This window comes from Coregonus clupeaformis, chromosome 1 (genome assembly GCF_020615455.1).
Source record: "Coregonus clupeaformis isolate EN_2021a chromosome 1, ASM2061545v1, whole genome shotgun sequence".
In the NCBI taxonomy this organism is placed as follows: domain Eukaryota; kingdom Metazoa; phylum Chordata; class Actinopteri; order Salmoniformes; family Salmonidae; genus Coregonus; species Coregonus clupeaformis.
In genome coordinates, this window is record NC_059192.1 from 87391602 (window position 1) to 87406601 (window position 15000).

General features: G+C 46.9%; 1 protein-coding gene across 1 annotated transcript in view; it reads left to right on the forward strand.

Moving 5' to 3' along the window:
* LOC123491652 (fatty acid synthase-like) overlaps positions 1-15000 on the forward strand; it is a 21960-nt gene that overhangs the window by 6933 nt on the left and 27 nt on the right. Inside the window, exons 2-15 of the mRNA XM_045223233.1 lie at positions 6708-6852; positions 9138-9290; positions 9528-9701; positions 10096-10296; positions 10476-10598; positions 11645-11760; positions 11920-12054; positions 12176-12662; positions 12921-13108; positions 13305-13494; positions 13591-13685; positions 13848-13982; positions 14149-14352; positions 14823-15000. The exon at positions 14823-15000 is cut by the window's right edge and continues 27 nt beyond it. Coding sequence (XP_045079168.1) covers positions 6726-6852; positions 9138-9290; positions 9528-9701; positions 10096-10296; positions 10476-10598; positions 11645-11760; positions 11920-12054; positions 12176-12662; positions 12921-13108; positions 13305-13494; positions 13591-13685; positions 13848-13982; positions 14149-14352; positions 14823-14972 — 2478 coding nt within the window. The 5' untranslated portion in view covers positions 6708-6725 and the 3' untranslated portion in view covers positions 14973-15000. The remainder of the gene's footprint in view (positions 1-6707; positions 6853-9137; positions 9291-9527; positions 9702-10095; positions 10297-10475; positions 10599-11644; positions 11761-11919; positions 12055-12175; positions 12663-12920; positions 13109-13304; positions 13495-13590; positions 13686-13847; positions 13983-14148; positions 14353-14822) is intronic.

The window sequence follows — 15000 nt, forward strand, 5'->3', positions numbered from 1 at the left end:
TGTGTCTCTCTCTCTCTCTGTGTCTCTCCCTCTGATGTGTGAGAGTAAAGGGGACCCAGTGCCTTGGCAAGGGTTGAATAGGTTCCCATGCAATACAGCTCTCAGACCTGTGTGTGATTCCATTTTGGCTGCTATCTGCCCTTTGAAAGCCAAGATGAGGATTTTAACCGGTCAACTATTTTCTAAAGAGACTAGCTTAGGCATAGTTATTTTCATTTTATTTCCTCCTAAACAAGTGATGTTTTTTAAAATATAAGTTCACCTTTATTTTTTACAGGTAAATCAATTAAGAACAAATTCTTTTTTACATTGATGACCTGTCCAACAAATCATTGAACAACACATCTATAAACAACAATTACACTATACGCCTGCATTACACTATACACTATACACTGAGTGTACAAAACACTTTCCATGACAGACTGACCAACTGAATCCAGGTGAAGGCTATGATCCCTTATGGGTGTAACTTAAATCCACTTCCATCAGTGTAGATGAAGGGGAGGAGACAGGTTAAAGAAGGATTTTTAAGCCTTGATACAATTGAGACATGGATTATGTATGTGTGCCATTCAGAGGGTGAGGATTTTAAAGCCTTGGGACAATTGAGACATGGATTGTGTATGTGTGCCATTCAGAGGGTGAATGGGAAAGACAAAAGATTTTAAGTGCCTTTGACCGGGGTATGGTAGTAGGTGCCAGGCGCACCGGTTTGTGCCAAGAACTGCAACGCTGCTGGGTTTTTCATGCTCAACAGTTTCCTGTGTGTCTCAAGAATGGTCCACCTCCCAAAGGACATCCAGCCAACTTGACACATCTGTGGGAAGCAACATGGGCCAGCATACCTGTGGAACGCTTTCGACACCTTGTAGAGTCCATGTTCTTAATGTTTTGTACACTCTGTGTACATGCATATCGCACTGCATCTCGCACTGTTATTGGTTGAATGCTATGACATCCTGATACTCTTACAGATACATGACCACAGCTCACAGGAAGCTGACTTCTCAGCCAATAACAGCGTGAGATGTGCAGATGTATTTTGTCCCAGGGCAGCACTAACACAGCTGCTCTATTTACAACCCTGAAATGACAATCGATAATAGCCTAACCTCAATCTGCATGAGTTTGACAGGTTCCTATTAGTCTTCTCCTAGCTAGGTGTTTACGTGACCATGTGCCCTAGGCTTCTAGCGGGATTTAGGCTAGGAATACACTACATGACGAAAAGTATGTGGACACCTGCTCGTCGAACATCTCATTCCAAAATCATGGGCATTAATATGGAGTTGGTCCCCCCTTTGCTGCTAAAACAGCCTCCACTCTTCTAGGAAGGCTTTCCACTAGATGGAACATTGCTGCGGGGACTTGCTTCCATTCAGCTATAAGAGCATTAGTGAGGTCGGGCACTGATGTTGGGCTATTAGGTGTTCGATGGGGTTGAGGTCAGGGCTCTGTGCAGTCAAGTTCTTCCACACTGATCCGACACCCTTTCTGTATGGACCTCACTTTGTGCACGGGGTCATTGTCATGCTGAAACAGGAAAGGTTCTTCCCCAAACTGTTGCCACAAAATTGGAAGCACAGAATCATCTAGAATGTCATTGTATGCTGTAGTGTAAAGATTTCCCTTCACTGGAACTAAGGGGCCTAGCCTGAACCATGAAAAACAGCGACAGACCATTATTCCTCCTTCACCAAACTTTACAGTTGGCCCTATGCATTGGGGCAGGTAGCATTCTCCTGGCATCCGCCAAACCCAGATTCGTCCATCGGACTACCAGATGGTGAAGCGTGATTCATCACTCCAGAGAACGCGTTTCCACTGCTCCAGAGTCCAATAGCAGCGAGGTTTACACCACTCCAGCCGACGGTTGGCATTGCGCGTGGTGATCTTAGGCTTGTGTGCGGCTGCTCGGCAATGGAAACCCATTTCATGAAGCTCCGGACAAACAGTTATTGTGCTGACGTTGCTTCCATAGGCAATTTGAACTCAGTAGTGAGTGTTGCAACCGAGGACAGACGATTTTTAGCGCTTGGCGGTCCTGTTCTGTGACCTTGTGTGGCCTACCATTTCGCGGCTAAGCCGTTGTTGCTCCTAGACGTTTCCACTTCACAATAACAGCACTTATAGTTGACCGAGGCAGCTCTAGCAGGGCAGAAATTTGACAAACTGACTTGTTGGAAAGGTGGCATCCTATGACAGTGCCACGTTGAAAGTCACTGAGCTCGTCAGTAAGGCCATTCTGCTGCCAATATTTCTCTATGGAGATTACATGGCTGTGTGCTGGATTTTATACACCTGTCAGCAATGGGTGTGGCTGAAATAGCCAAATCCACTAATTTGAAGGGGTGTCCACATACCTTTTTGTGTGTGTGTATTTTTGGTATCTCCGATATTTCTGGCAATTCTCACAAACTTTATTTGGAGGAAGAATGTTTTGACATGCTATTTACATTTCAATCACAGCCATTTTTAAAAATCATGATGAAAGTGGCCATTTACGGCCTTTTTAGACCTATACATGCCTCCTGTAAGACCCTATGATCTGTAAACCGTACATGATGCAGACAACATCTTGCTGTCATTATATTCCATAGTGTGCTCAAATATGCAGTATCTGTAGATTCTGAAATGGTCACATTTATTTAACATTACAAATATGAATGTCTCAAAAGTACCCTTTTTAGATTTAGCTTATTTTTATACATTGTTTGTAACAATATACTCTTCAAACACGTCACATTTCCAGAGTGGGCTCTGTGGTACTTTTCATGATATGACCCATTTTATGCATAGACATTTTATACTTTAGGATTGTACATTCAGCAAATCACCAGCAGAGGGAGGAAGCTTTGAATCAATTTTCCATTCACTGTGTTGGTGGTGCTCATAAAATGTATCATACCTCCAGAATTAGCAGAGAGCCCACTCTGGAACTTTGATGTACTTGTAGAGTATATTGTGCCAAAAAATGTCTTAAAATGAACAAACTCAAAAACGGTAGGTTGGAGAGATTAATATCCAGTGGCGTCACGCACCCATTATTTTAGAGTGGGGAAAGAATAACAATAATAATATGCCATTTAGCAGACGCTTTTATGTGTGCATACATTTTTACCTATGGGTGGTCCCGGGGATCGAACCCACTACCCTGGCGTTACAAGCGCCATGCTTTACCAATTGAGCTACAGAGGACCACATGAGGATGGAGGGGGGGTGCCCCCTTCCGGAAGTTGAAAAATGTAACATTTTTAAACACCTGAAACAGCTTTTTTCTGCAATCTAGAGCCATAAACATGCCTAATTCTATGTCAATATATATATTTTTCTGCATAGGTTATCTAAGCATACTGATCAATTGTCATTTTAATGAGGGTGTCATTCTGACTGTTGTAAATCACACATTTCAATATACTGCAGCAACATGCCTAGGATATTACAACACAGTACATGGGATCATAACACATCATCTCGACAGGCACATATCATGGCATCATAATTAATACACACAAATATCATGATATTATTATAAGGTGCCAGATTACAGAAACCAAGTATTTTTCTGCGTGTCTAAGCATAGGCTACCTCTTGAGCTGTCTGTGTCCTCTGACTGGTGGTTCTTTTTTTAAATAAACTAAATATGCTTCTCTGCATCTCTGCTAAAATCTGGTTACATAGATCAAATTAATTTACACACGAGTTCTGTCCATCACCAGCAGCTAAAATCAAATCCAGCGCTGTGTGTCACTTCACTCTCACGCCACTCCGCTGATGATACTGTCTGCACGCACTAGAGTATCTAGCGTCCTGCCTAGCATACCTTTGCTTTATGGAGCACCTTGGAAGGAACCACTTGCTAGGGAGAAGAACCCACTTACTGGGGGGGACTCTTTGCCTGGTCCAGTCATTGTGCCCCTTCTGCAAAATACCGCTGACAGATCATTTTATAAATAATTATGATAAAACGTGGGCTAAATATGAAGTTGAGTAATTTAATTTAAAAAATAGGACAAATTTGTTAATATCTTTTAATGTTGAATAAATTAATGTGAAATTGTATTTCAGAATCAAGATGTACTCCATATTTTAGAGCACACTAAGGAGTATAATGATACCAAGATGTTGTCTGTGCCATGTACGGTTCACAGGGTCTTACAGGAGACATGTATAGGTCTAAAGATGCCACTTTTGTTATGGATTCTCTCAAATGGTTTGTGATACAAATGTAAAAAGCATGTTAAACATCCTTCCTCCCAATGAAGTTCCTATGTTAGAATTGCTGGAACAATCTGAGATACCAAAAATATTTTCCGTTGCCGTGGAATCGGCTGTTACGTTAAATGGGAAGATGTGTTATGTGGAAGGAAGGGGACTCTCTGTTCCATTCACATTTATTTTGTTGAGTTATCAGGAGAATGTAGATATGCTTCAGTGGACTGACACACACACACACACACACAGGCTAGCTCACTGGGCTCTGTGTATTCAGATGTTACACACACAGTAACCAATCATCTGGTGTTATGATAAGATGCTGCATTCACAGTAACCAATCATCTGGTGTTATGATAAGATGCTACATTCACAGTAACCAATCATCTGGTGTTATGATAAGATGCTGCATTCACAGTAACCAATCATCTGGTGTTATGATAAGATGCTGCATTCACAGTAACCAATCATCTGGTGTTATGATAAGATGCTGCATTCACAGTAACCAATCATCTGGTGTTATGATAAGATGCTGCATTCACAGTAACCAATCATCTGGTGTTATGATAAGATGCTGCATTCACAGTAACCAATCATCTGGTGTTATGATAAGATGCTGCATTCACAGTAACCAATCATCTGGTGTTATGATAAGATGCTGCATTCACAGTAACCAATCATCTGGTGTTATGATAAGATGCTGCATTCACAGTAACTAATCATCTGGTGTTATGATAAGATGCTGCATTCACAGTAACCAATCATCTGTAGCTCAGTTGGTAGAGCATGGCGCTTGCAACGCCAGGGTTGTGGGTTCGATTCCCACGGGGGACCAGTATGATTTTTTTTTATATGTATGCACTCACTAACTGTAAGTCGCTCTGGATAAGAGCGTCTGCTAAATGACTAAAATGATAAGATGCTGCATTCACAGTAACCAATCATCTGGTGTTATGATAAGATGCTGCATTCACAGCAACCAATCATCTGGTGGTATCATTAAAGAGAAACCGAACGTGCTGTCCTTGCCTCAGTGTCTCTGTACTGTAAATCATCGCCACTCTTGATTGGTTAACCAGGTTAACTCTCACTATCCGACGGGCAACTAGGTTAACTCCATAAGGCAGTGTTTTTCAATTCTGGTGCTGGGGACCCACAGGGTGTGCACTGTGCAGGCTTTTGTTCTAGCCCAGTAACACACCTATAGCCTACATGAAGACCTTGATAAGTTGAATGAGCTGGGTGGGCTGAAACAAGCCTGCACTTTCTTTACCTTAGCTCTCTAGGATTGAAGAGCACTGCTGTAACACTCTTCTAAAATAGTTCAGGGGTACTGTAGGGGTTGAGTTCTACTAGCGCTATGGTTGGTTCCGGTTGGTGCCCCTGCCCTGTGGGAGAGGACTAACAGTATGCTACTGTGTGTTGGACTAGAGAACAGCTAGCTACAGCTAGGAGCAGAGTGCTTCACTGCATCTCAGTGAACTGGGATACACTGGTTGGCCCCTGCCATCTCATTCGTTGGCTGGCCTGCATGGAATGGCCTGGCCCAGAAACCAGGTTCTGATCTGGATGATGAGTTCACTCTACTGTTCACGTGCGCGCAGCTACACACACACACACACACACACACACACACACACACACACACACACACACACACACACACACACAGAGTAGCCTACCACTTCTGCTTCTCTTCTTAAGCAGATGCAGATATCGACCTCTATCTGTCTCAGTGAGTTTCCCAGCCCAGTCCAGTGCTGTCGCCTGAGGTGAACTAGCTGGTTGACCTAGAAAGCACATTTTATAACGCTGGGCTGAACATGACCTTGTGCTAAAGAGGCTTTCAAGGCTCGTTCCCACAAAGTCACGCAGACACTCAGTGCTGCCTGGTGAAGCACTCACAGAAAATCTAATCAGTCAGTCTAATAAGACTCCTTGCAGGGGGTGAGGGAGTTTACAGCCGCCAGCTACTGTCTGTCAGTGTGGCTGCAAGCACTGAAGTGTTTCTGTGGGGAATGGGAACTGAAATGTTTCTGTGGGGAATGGGAACTGAAATGTTTCTGTGGGGAATGGGAACGCTCCCATAGGGTCATTTTTCTTTTATGTCTATTTAGGTCTATTTAGCTATTTACCTGCAGAAGTGCCATGTATTGCCTGCGTTTCACCTACACATAGACAAGGAATCAGAAAGATCACTACTGGAATTCTTTATATTTTGGTTGTTATCAGTCAAATAAATTCTCAGAGCAGGCTCAACTTGCCTGACTGCCATAAATGGTCTTTCTTCACTTTAAACAATGGGGAGGAACCAGAAAGATCAGAACCAGAAAGATCAGTTTTAGGCTCCTGGAGATTAACTAGTACGACAACTCAGTTCACTTGCCCCAGGCAATAGGGCAACCCTTAATGTCAATCCCTGCTTCTGAGTATTGTGATACGGGTACCTTCTCAACCCTACTTCTAACCCAATCTCTCTCCTCCCACAGTAACCCTTCCTTCCCAGGATGGAGGAGATTGTTGTAGCAGGGATATCGGGCCGGCTTCCTGAGTCGGACAACCTGGAGGAATTCTGGGAGAACCTCTTCAATGGGGTTGACATGGTAACAGAAGATGACCGACGGTGGAAGCCAGGTGAGCCCCCGTGACCTTTCCATGACCCGGATGTGACTATTATGACCCACAAACATCAGACTTGTTGCTGTTGTTTTTTCAAATTCTTTGAACTCTGAAATCCCAACAAGCTTTGGAAACTTACATTTTTACATTTTAGTCATTTAGCAGACGCTCTTATCCAGAGCGACTTACAGCTACCTTGCATCACAGTGTATTCTGCTCTGTAAACCGATGAGTAGCTCATTGTAGCATAAATTGGGTTGCAGATTTGAACCAAAACCCACATTGTAGACGAATGTATAATTTGAACATAAAAAATGTGGGTGTACTGCCTAGTTATGGATGTTGCATCAACCACATGACAGGAAATACCTCCCTTCCCTGGAAGAACATTCTGACCACAGACCTGGTTAGCTGTACTTTGCATCACCATCAATGGGAGTTCAATGAGTAGAATGCTGAATGCTTCCTCCACAGTGTTTTACTGGCCCATTCAGTCAGTGCCCAGCGTCCACTACCCACATGAACACAAAGGAACCCTGGCTAGCGCTGTTGGCCGTTAGCTGTAAGATGAGGCTCTGTGTGAGAGCTGCTCTGTAGTCTCTGAAGGCGTTTTGTGTCTGTCTGCTCTGCTGACGGGCTGGGTTGTTGGCACTGCTTCTCCTTCGTGGCATGGCTTGCTTAGATTCTCTCTCTCTATTTCTCCCTCTTTCTTTCCTCTCTCTCGTTCTACCTTTCTCCCTTTTTTCTTCTTAGCCCCGTCTCACCTCCGTAGCGCTCTCTCTCTGTCTCTCTCTCTGTCTCTCTCTCTGTCTCTCTCTCTGTCTCTCTCTCTCTGTCTCTCTCTCTCTGTCTCTCTCTCTCTGTCTCTCTCTCTCTGTCTCTCTCTCTCTGTCTGTCTCGCTCTCACCTCCGTAGCTCTCTCTCACTCTCGCTCTCTGTCTCTCTCTCTCTTCCTCCCTCTCTCTCTCTCTCTCTCTCTCTCTCTCTGTGTCTCTCTGTCTCACCTCCGTAGCACTCTCTGTCTGTCTGTCTGTCTCTCTCTCTGTCTCTCTCTCTCACCTCCGTAGCACTCTCTGTCTGTCTGTCTGTCTCTCTCTCTGTCTCTCTCTCTCACCTCCGTAGCTCTCTCGCTCTCGCTCTCTGTCTCTGTCTGTCTCTCTCTCTCTCTTCCTCCCTCTCTCTCTCTCTCTGTCTCTCTCTCTCTTCCTCTCTCTCTCTCTCTCTGTGTCTCTCTGTCTCACCTCCGTAGCGCTCTCTGTCTGTCTCTCTCTCACCTCCGTAGCTCTTTCTCTCTTTCTTTCTCTCGCTCTCTCTCTCTCTCTCTCTGTCTCTCCCTCACCTCCGTAGCTCTCTCTCTCTCTGTTACTCCCTCGCTTGCTTGATCTCTCCGTCTCTCTGTTCCTCTCTTTCCTCTCTGTGAATAGCACCTCTCATCAGTCAGTGCCTGGCAACCAGCTAAAGCTCGCATTCATGTGCAAAAAGGCCCTGGGCTGACGGCACCACAGGAGAGGAGGAAAAATCAGGGAGTGGAGAAAAGAGGAGAGGATAGGGCCTTATATGCTGTCTGTATAGCAATACTGAGAGGATAGGGCCTTGTATGCTGTCTGTATAGAAATACTGAGAGGATAGGGCCTTGTATGCTGTTTGTATAGAAATACTGAGAGGATAGGGCCTTGTATGCTGTCTGTATAGAAATACTGAGAGGATAGGGCCTTGTATGCTGTCTATATAGAAATACTGAGAGGATAGGGCCTTGTATGCTGTCTGTATAGAAATACTGAGAGGATAGGGCCTTGTATGCTGTCTGTATAGAAATACTGAGAGGATAGGGCCTTGTATGCTGTCTGTATAGAAATACTGAGAGGATAGGGCCTTTTATGCTGTCTGTATAGAAAAACTGAGAGGATAGGGCCTTGTATGCTGTTTGTATAGAAATACTGAGAGGATAGGGCCTTGTATGCTGTCTGTATAGAAATACTGAGAGGATAGGGCCTTGTATGCTGTCTATATAGAAATACTGAGAGGATAGGGCCTTGTATGCTGTCTGTATAGAAATACTGAGAGGATAGGGCCTTGTATGCTGTCTGTATAGAAATACTGAGAGGAAAAACGGTCCTGCTTTAGATGCGTGTGAAACTATGACATGAATTCATTCATTCATTCACTATTCCCGTCATGTCACATGAATCTGTTCAGCTTATCCAGTCAGTGACTGCAGGTAGAACCATGCTGTCTGGGACACCCAGTGATCCGGTTATTAATCCCTTAATGATCCATGTGTCATTCCCATTCATTCCCAGGTCTGTACGGTCTTCCCAAGAGGAACGGAAAGCTGAAGGATATCAGCCGGTTCGATGCTGCGTTCTTCGGGGTCCATCCCAAACAGGCCCACACCATGGACCCTCAGCTCCGACTCATGCTGGAGATCGCCTACGAAGCCATTGTAGACGGAGGTGAGGAGAGGAGAGGGGATGGATGGATGGATGGATGTGTAGAGATACGTTTTATTTGGGAAACTGTGTAAAGAGACACAGTAAAATGTATTTGTTTATTTGGATCCCTGTTAGCTGTTACTATAACAGCTGCTGTTCCTGTCGTCCATAGATTACATTATCCACATATCAAACAGTTAATGTTTAAACGTTCATAGACCTGTGTGTGAGATTAGTTTTTGTAATGTGTGTTTACAGGTCTGAACCCGACAGAGCTGCGGGGCAGCAGGACAGGTGTTTACATTGGGGTGAGCGGCTCGGAGGCGGGCGAGGCCTTCAGCAGAGACCCTGAGGAGTTGCTAGGATACAGCATGACGGGCTGCCAGCGTGCCATGTTCGCCAACCGACTGTCCTACTTCTTCGACTTCAACGGTATGACCTCATCTAGCACGGCAGTGGCTTCTCTTAAGCAGTTTTGTCACATTATGGTATCAGCTGTCTTCAAAAAGATGATCTATCCTTAACTCAACGTTCTCCAGTTTCTGATCTCTCTCTCCCTCCTCTCTCCATCTCTCGCTCTCTCCCTCCTCTCTCTCTCTCTCCATCTCTCGCTCTCTCCCTCCTCTCTCTCTCTCTCCATCTCTCGCTCTCTCCCTCCTCTCTCTCTCTCTCTCTCCATCTCTCTCTCTCTCTCTCTCCCTCCTCTCCATCTCTCTCTTCCCATCTCTCTCTCCCCCATCTCTCTCTCCCTCCTCTCCATCTCTCTCTCCCCCATCTCTCTCCCCCTCCTCTCCATCTCTCTCTCCCCCATCTCTCTCTCCTCCAGGCCCCAGCACAGCCATCGACACGGCCTGCTCCTCTAGCCTATTGGCTTTGGAGAACGCCTTCAACGCCATTCGCCATGGACAATGTGACTCTGCCCTGGTGGGCGGGGTCAACCTGCTGCTCAAGCCAAACACCTCGGTGCAGTTCATGAAGCTGGGCATGCTCAGTCCGGACGGAACCTGCAAGTCCTTTGACTCCTCAGGTAAGAGGGTGAGAGACCTGGGTTGTGTTCAGAATGGCGCAATGTACAGCATTAAATGTTGGAGATAAAATGCTTCTCATGCAGAACACACACCCACATACAGCAGCACTATTTCCTGCTCCGGCCCTGAAAGCACACTAACATTACTTCCTGGTGCGCTCCTCTATGTGTTCCCCCAGGAAACGGGTACTGTCGTTCGGAGGCTGCGGTGGCGGTGCTGTTGACCAGACGCTCCATGGCTAAGAGGGTGTACGCCACGGTACTCAACGCTGGTAACAACACTGACGGATACAAGGAGCAGGGTGAGAGACTACACCCCATTATAGCGCGCCACTGAGGGTACTTGCCCAGCGCCATTATCCACAAGGCACTGAGGTAGACCTTAAAAACCCAGCATGGTTTCCCAGTCTTATATACACCTCCAGCACCTCTCTTAAACTTCTCCCAGATCTAAAAGGATTTTATGATTGTAAGCAACGTTGTTATATTTCTGCCTAACTCTGGTAGGTTACGTATAGTTTCCACAAAAATGTTCACACCAATGTGTGGCCTGCCTTACGTATGTGCCCTGTACTGTAAATGCCAAGCAGTAACCCAGTATAAACATTATTTTCATGGAGAAACACAATTCCCTTGGTGGCCTCTGTTGCATTTCCCATAATCCCTTTTGGTCTATTGTCCAATAGGTTGTGAGGCCTCACTGACCCACCCACTGTTTTCCTGACTCCCCAGTGTAGCTCTGCTGTTATCTGTGGTGTAATCTAGATAATACCCAGGCAGTGCCAGCTCCAACTCTTATACAGACAGATTGATGTGGGGAGTGTAATAGAGATTCCCTGTCATTCCTCACACGCTTAGCGCTGCAGGCCTGTATTTCTACAGAGCTGGCTGTAGAGGGGGACACATTCTCTGGAACACACAGCTTCTGGATCCCACAGTGGCTGGTCAGCATTTTTAGGATGTTCCGTACCACACTTCACCTCCCTCTGCTCTGGTAGTCTGTCAGACTGGTGATCCAGTCACAACATACTGGCCTGCCGTGTTTAGAAGGCCAGGCAGGAAACCCTGGGCTAATGTCCCCATAAAGTGACACAGCACTTAGCCGCTCCGGGGTGATGTTTCCCACAGATACAGATCTAGTATCAGCATCCCCTTCCTCAAGCCTTTACCATTAGTGAGGAAAATGCCAAACTGAGCCGAGATCAGCATCCAGGGGCAACCTTATCCTACACCGCTCTTAGCCATTCATTGTACTGCATGTGGGTGACATCTGTTATACAACATTACATAAAGGTTCTCTGAATGGCTACAGAAAATATAAATTAATTGATTGACGTGTTTGTCCAAGGTGTGACGTTCCCTTCAGGTGAGATGCAGCAACGGCTGGTACGTTCTCTCTACCAGGAGGTCAACATCACGCCTGACCAGGTGGAGTACATCGAGGCCCACGGCACCGGGACCAAGGTGAACACACAGACACTTGATTCATTGTTGTTACCACACCCAATAATGGCATTTTCCAGAATGTTCTGTGGACAGAGTTCTGTCACATTCCTCTCCCTGATACATCGGGTTCCCTCAGTATCTGGTTCCCCTGGTGACCTCAGTCCTTTCTCCTTCCAGGTCGGCGACCCACAGGAAGTGAATGGCATTGTCAGTGTGTTCTGTCAATCAAAGCGTGACCCACTGCTCATTGGGTCCACCAAGTCCAACATGGGCCACCCAGAGCCTGCCTCTGGCCTGGCTGCCCTGGCCAAGGTGAGAACTGGTCTGGGCTAACCTCTAGAACAACTGTTGTTGTGTACAAAATCACAATATGTGCAGGCTTTTGGCCAAGCCCAGCACTAACACTTGCCTCTCCCTCTCTTTCTCCCTCCAGGTCGTGTTGTCTCTGGAGCGAGGTGTGTGGGCTCCCAACATCCACTACAACAGCCCCAACACCGACATCCCTGCCCTTAGTGATGGCCGCCTCCGCGTCGTCAACGAGCCCATACCAGTCCGTGGTGGCATCGTTGGCATCAACTCCTTCGGATTTGGAGGCTCCAACGTTCATGTGATCCTCCGCCCCCCTTGTTTTGACATCCCAAAAAACGTCAAAGCGCCCCCCAAGACCCCCTCTGAGTCCTCCCCAGTACCCAGGCTCCTCCAGGCCTGCGGGCGCACAGAGGAGGCTGTCTCTGCCCTCCTCAGCAAGGGGAAGGAACACTCGGGCGACAACAATTTCCTGTGTCTGCTGAACGAGGTGTCCGGGGTGCCCACAGCGGGGATGCCCTACAGGGGCTACGCTCTGATTGGCTCCAAGGATGATGTCACAGAGGTGCAGAAGACTGAGGCCACGCCCAGACCGCTGTGGTACATCTGCTCAGGTAAGCGAGAGGACGGGATAGGAGAGGAAATTAGAAGTTGCCTCTAACCACTGCTACAGGGTCAGATGTAGCATTTCTTCAATCCCCAGCCTAATGGTTAGGGTTAGTGTTAGGGTTGGGGGCAGGGTAATGTGGTCCTGGATCTGTGGTTATGGGCAACTTCTAACTCGAGTGATGAAAGCAGAGGGGTTTAAGAGAGAGGTTTGTGTGTGTGTGTGTGTGTGTGTGTGTGTGTGTGTGTGTGTGTGTATATCTCAGGTATGGGCACCCAGTGGGGTGGGATGGGCCGCAGTCTGATGCAGCTGCCAGAGTTCCGGGAGTCCATCTTGCGTTCGGACAAAGCATTGAAGGTCACGGGGATGTGTGTGTCCAGTCTGCTCATGGAGGCCGATGAGAGCACCTTCGAGGACACCGTCCAAGCCTTCGTAGGCCTCGCTGCCATACAGGTAGAGTGGAGCAGACATCTTAACTAAGGGCAGATCACCATTTTTACAGAGGGAGGGACACCATTTTAACTAAGCTTAGGGGGGAAATGGCACTGAAACCAAAAGGCAATAGGACTGTATTGCCCTCCAAAGACCACACAATGTCTCTGACATATCAAGGCTGCTAAAGTCAACACCCTGTCTGTCCCCCTCTCAGATCGCCCAGATTGACCTGCTCCAGAAGCTGGGTCTGCAGCCGGACGGCATTGTGGGCCACAGTGTTGGAGAGCTGGCCTGTGGCTATGCAGACGGATCCCTCAGTCACAGTGAGGCTATCCTGGCAGCCTACTGGAGAGGGAGGTCCATTAACGAGGCTAACCTGCCCCCCGGTGGCATGGCTGCAGTCGGTAAGGACCAGAGAGTGAAGGTGTGTGCGTGCGAGAGATACTGTGTGGGTGTTTTGAATTGAGTTGGGTCTCTCTCTTTCTCTCTCTCTCTCTCAGGGCTGACCTGGGAAGAGTGTAAGGCACAATGTCCTCAGGGTGTGGTTCCAGCCTGTCACAATGCTGAAGACACTGTCACCATATCTGGCCCTGCGGTAACACATTTTGGTCCAAATCCCTGCAATTGTATCTATCATTAGCGTTATACATTATGTCAAAGATCCTTTCATACTATTGACACCAATTCTGTCTGTAACCTACATTTCTGCCTGTGAAAACCATACGCCTGAAACTGTGCACTTCTTTTCTGTATGCAGGAGGCAGTGAGTAAGTTTGTAGCAGAGCTGAAGGACAGTGGTGTGTTTGCCAAGGAGGTTCGTAGTGCTGGTGTAGCCTTCCATTCTTACTACATGGCCTCCATCGCTCCCGCCCTGCTGGCCGCTCTCAAGAGGGTAAGACAACGTGTCAAACACTGGAAACGTTTTGAACCAAGGGGTTTTAACTGTCAATTCAGGAGGAGAATTTTAAACTACCTTCTTGAATTGAAATATTCCCATACACTAGAAAATCATTTGCCGAATTGACTTACTTTCTCTCTCTCTCCTCCCCCTTTTGTAGGTGATCAAGGAGCCTAAACAGAGGTCTGCCAGGTGGATCAGTACATCTATCCCCCAGAAGGACTGGGACAGCCCGCTAGCTCTGTACTCCTCAGCAGAGTACCATTGTAATAACCTGGTCAGTCCTGTCCTCTTCCAAGAGGGCCTGAGCCTGGTGCCTGATAACGCTGTGGTGGTGGAGATAGCACCACACGCTCTGCTACAGGTTAGTATACACAGAATATAGAAACACACAGGAGGGGAGGGCTCCACTCATTCACTACTGCTGCAGGTTAGTATACACAGAATATAGAAACACACAGGAGGGAGGGCTCCACTCATTCACTACTGCTGCAGGTTAGTATACACAGAATATAGAAACACACAGGAGGGGAGGGCTCCACTCATTCACTACTGCTGCAGGTTAGTATACACAGAATATAGAAACACACAGGAGGGGAGGGCTCCACTCATTCACTACTGCTGCAGGTTAGTATACACAGAATATAGAAACACACAGGAGGGGAGGGCTCCACTCATTCACTACTGCTGTGAAAACACAAACGCACTGTCTCAACGTGACTGCTTTCTCCTCTCAGAAACACACACACACACACCTGACAAAAATGTATGCACGTACTTAGCTGTTGTGGTCATTAGTCTCTGTGTGAAACCTTGCTCTGTCTCCCCCTGCAGGCGATCCTGAAGCGCAGCCTGAAGCCCACATGTTCCATCCTGCCCCTGATGAGGAGAGGCCATGCCAACAACCTGGAGTTCTTCCTCTCTCACATTGGCAAGGTCTACATGAACGGGTCAGGACCTGTTACTGACACACCACGCCTCTGATGATGTCATCATTATGCAACTGATGCTG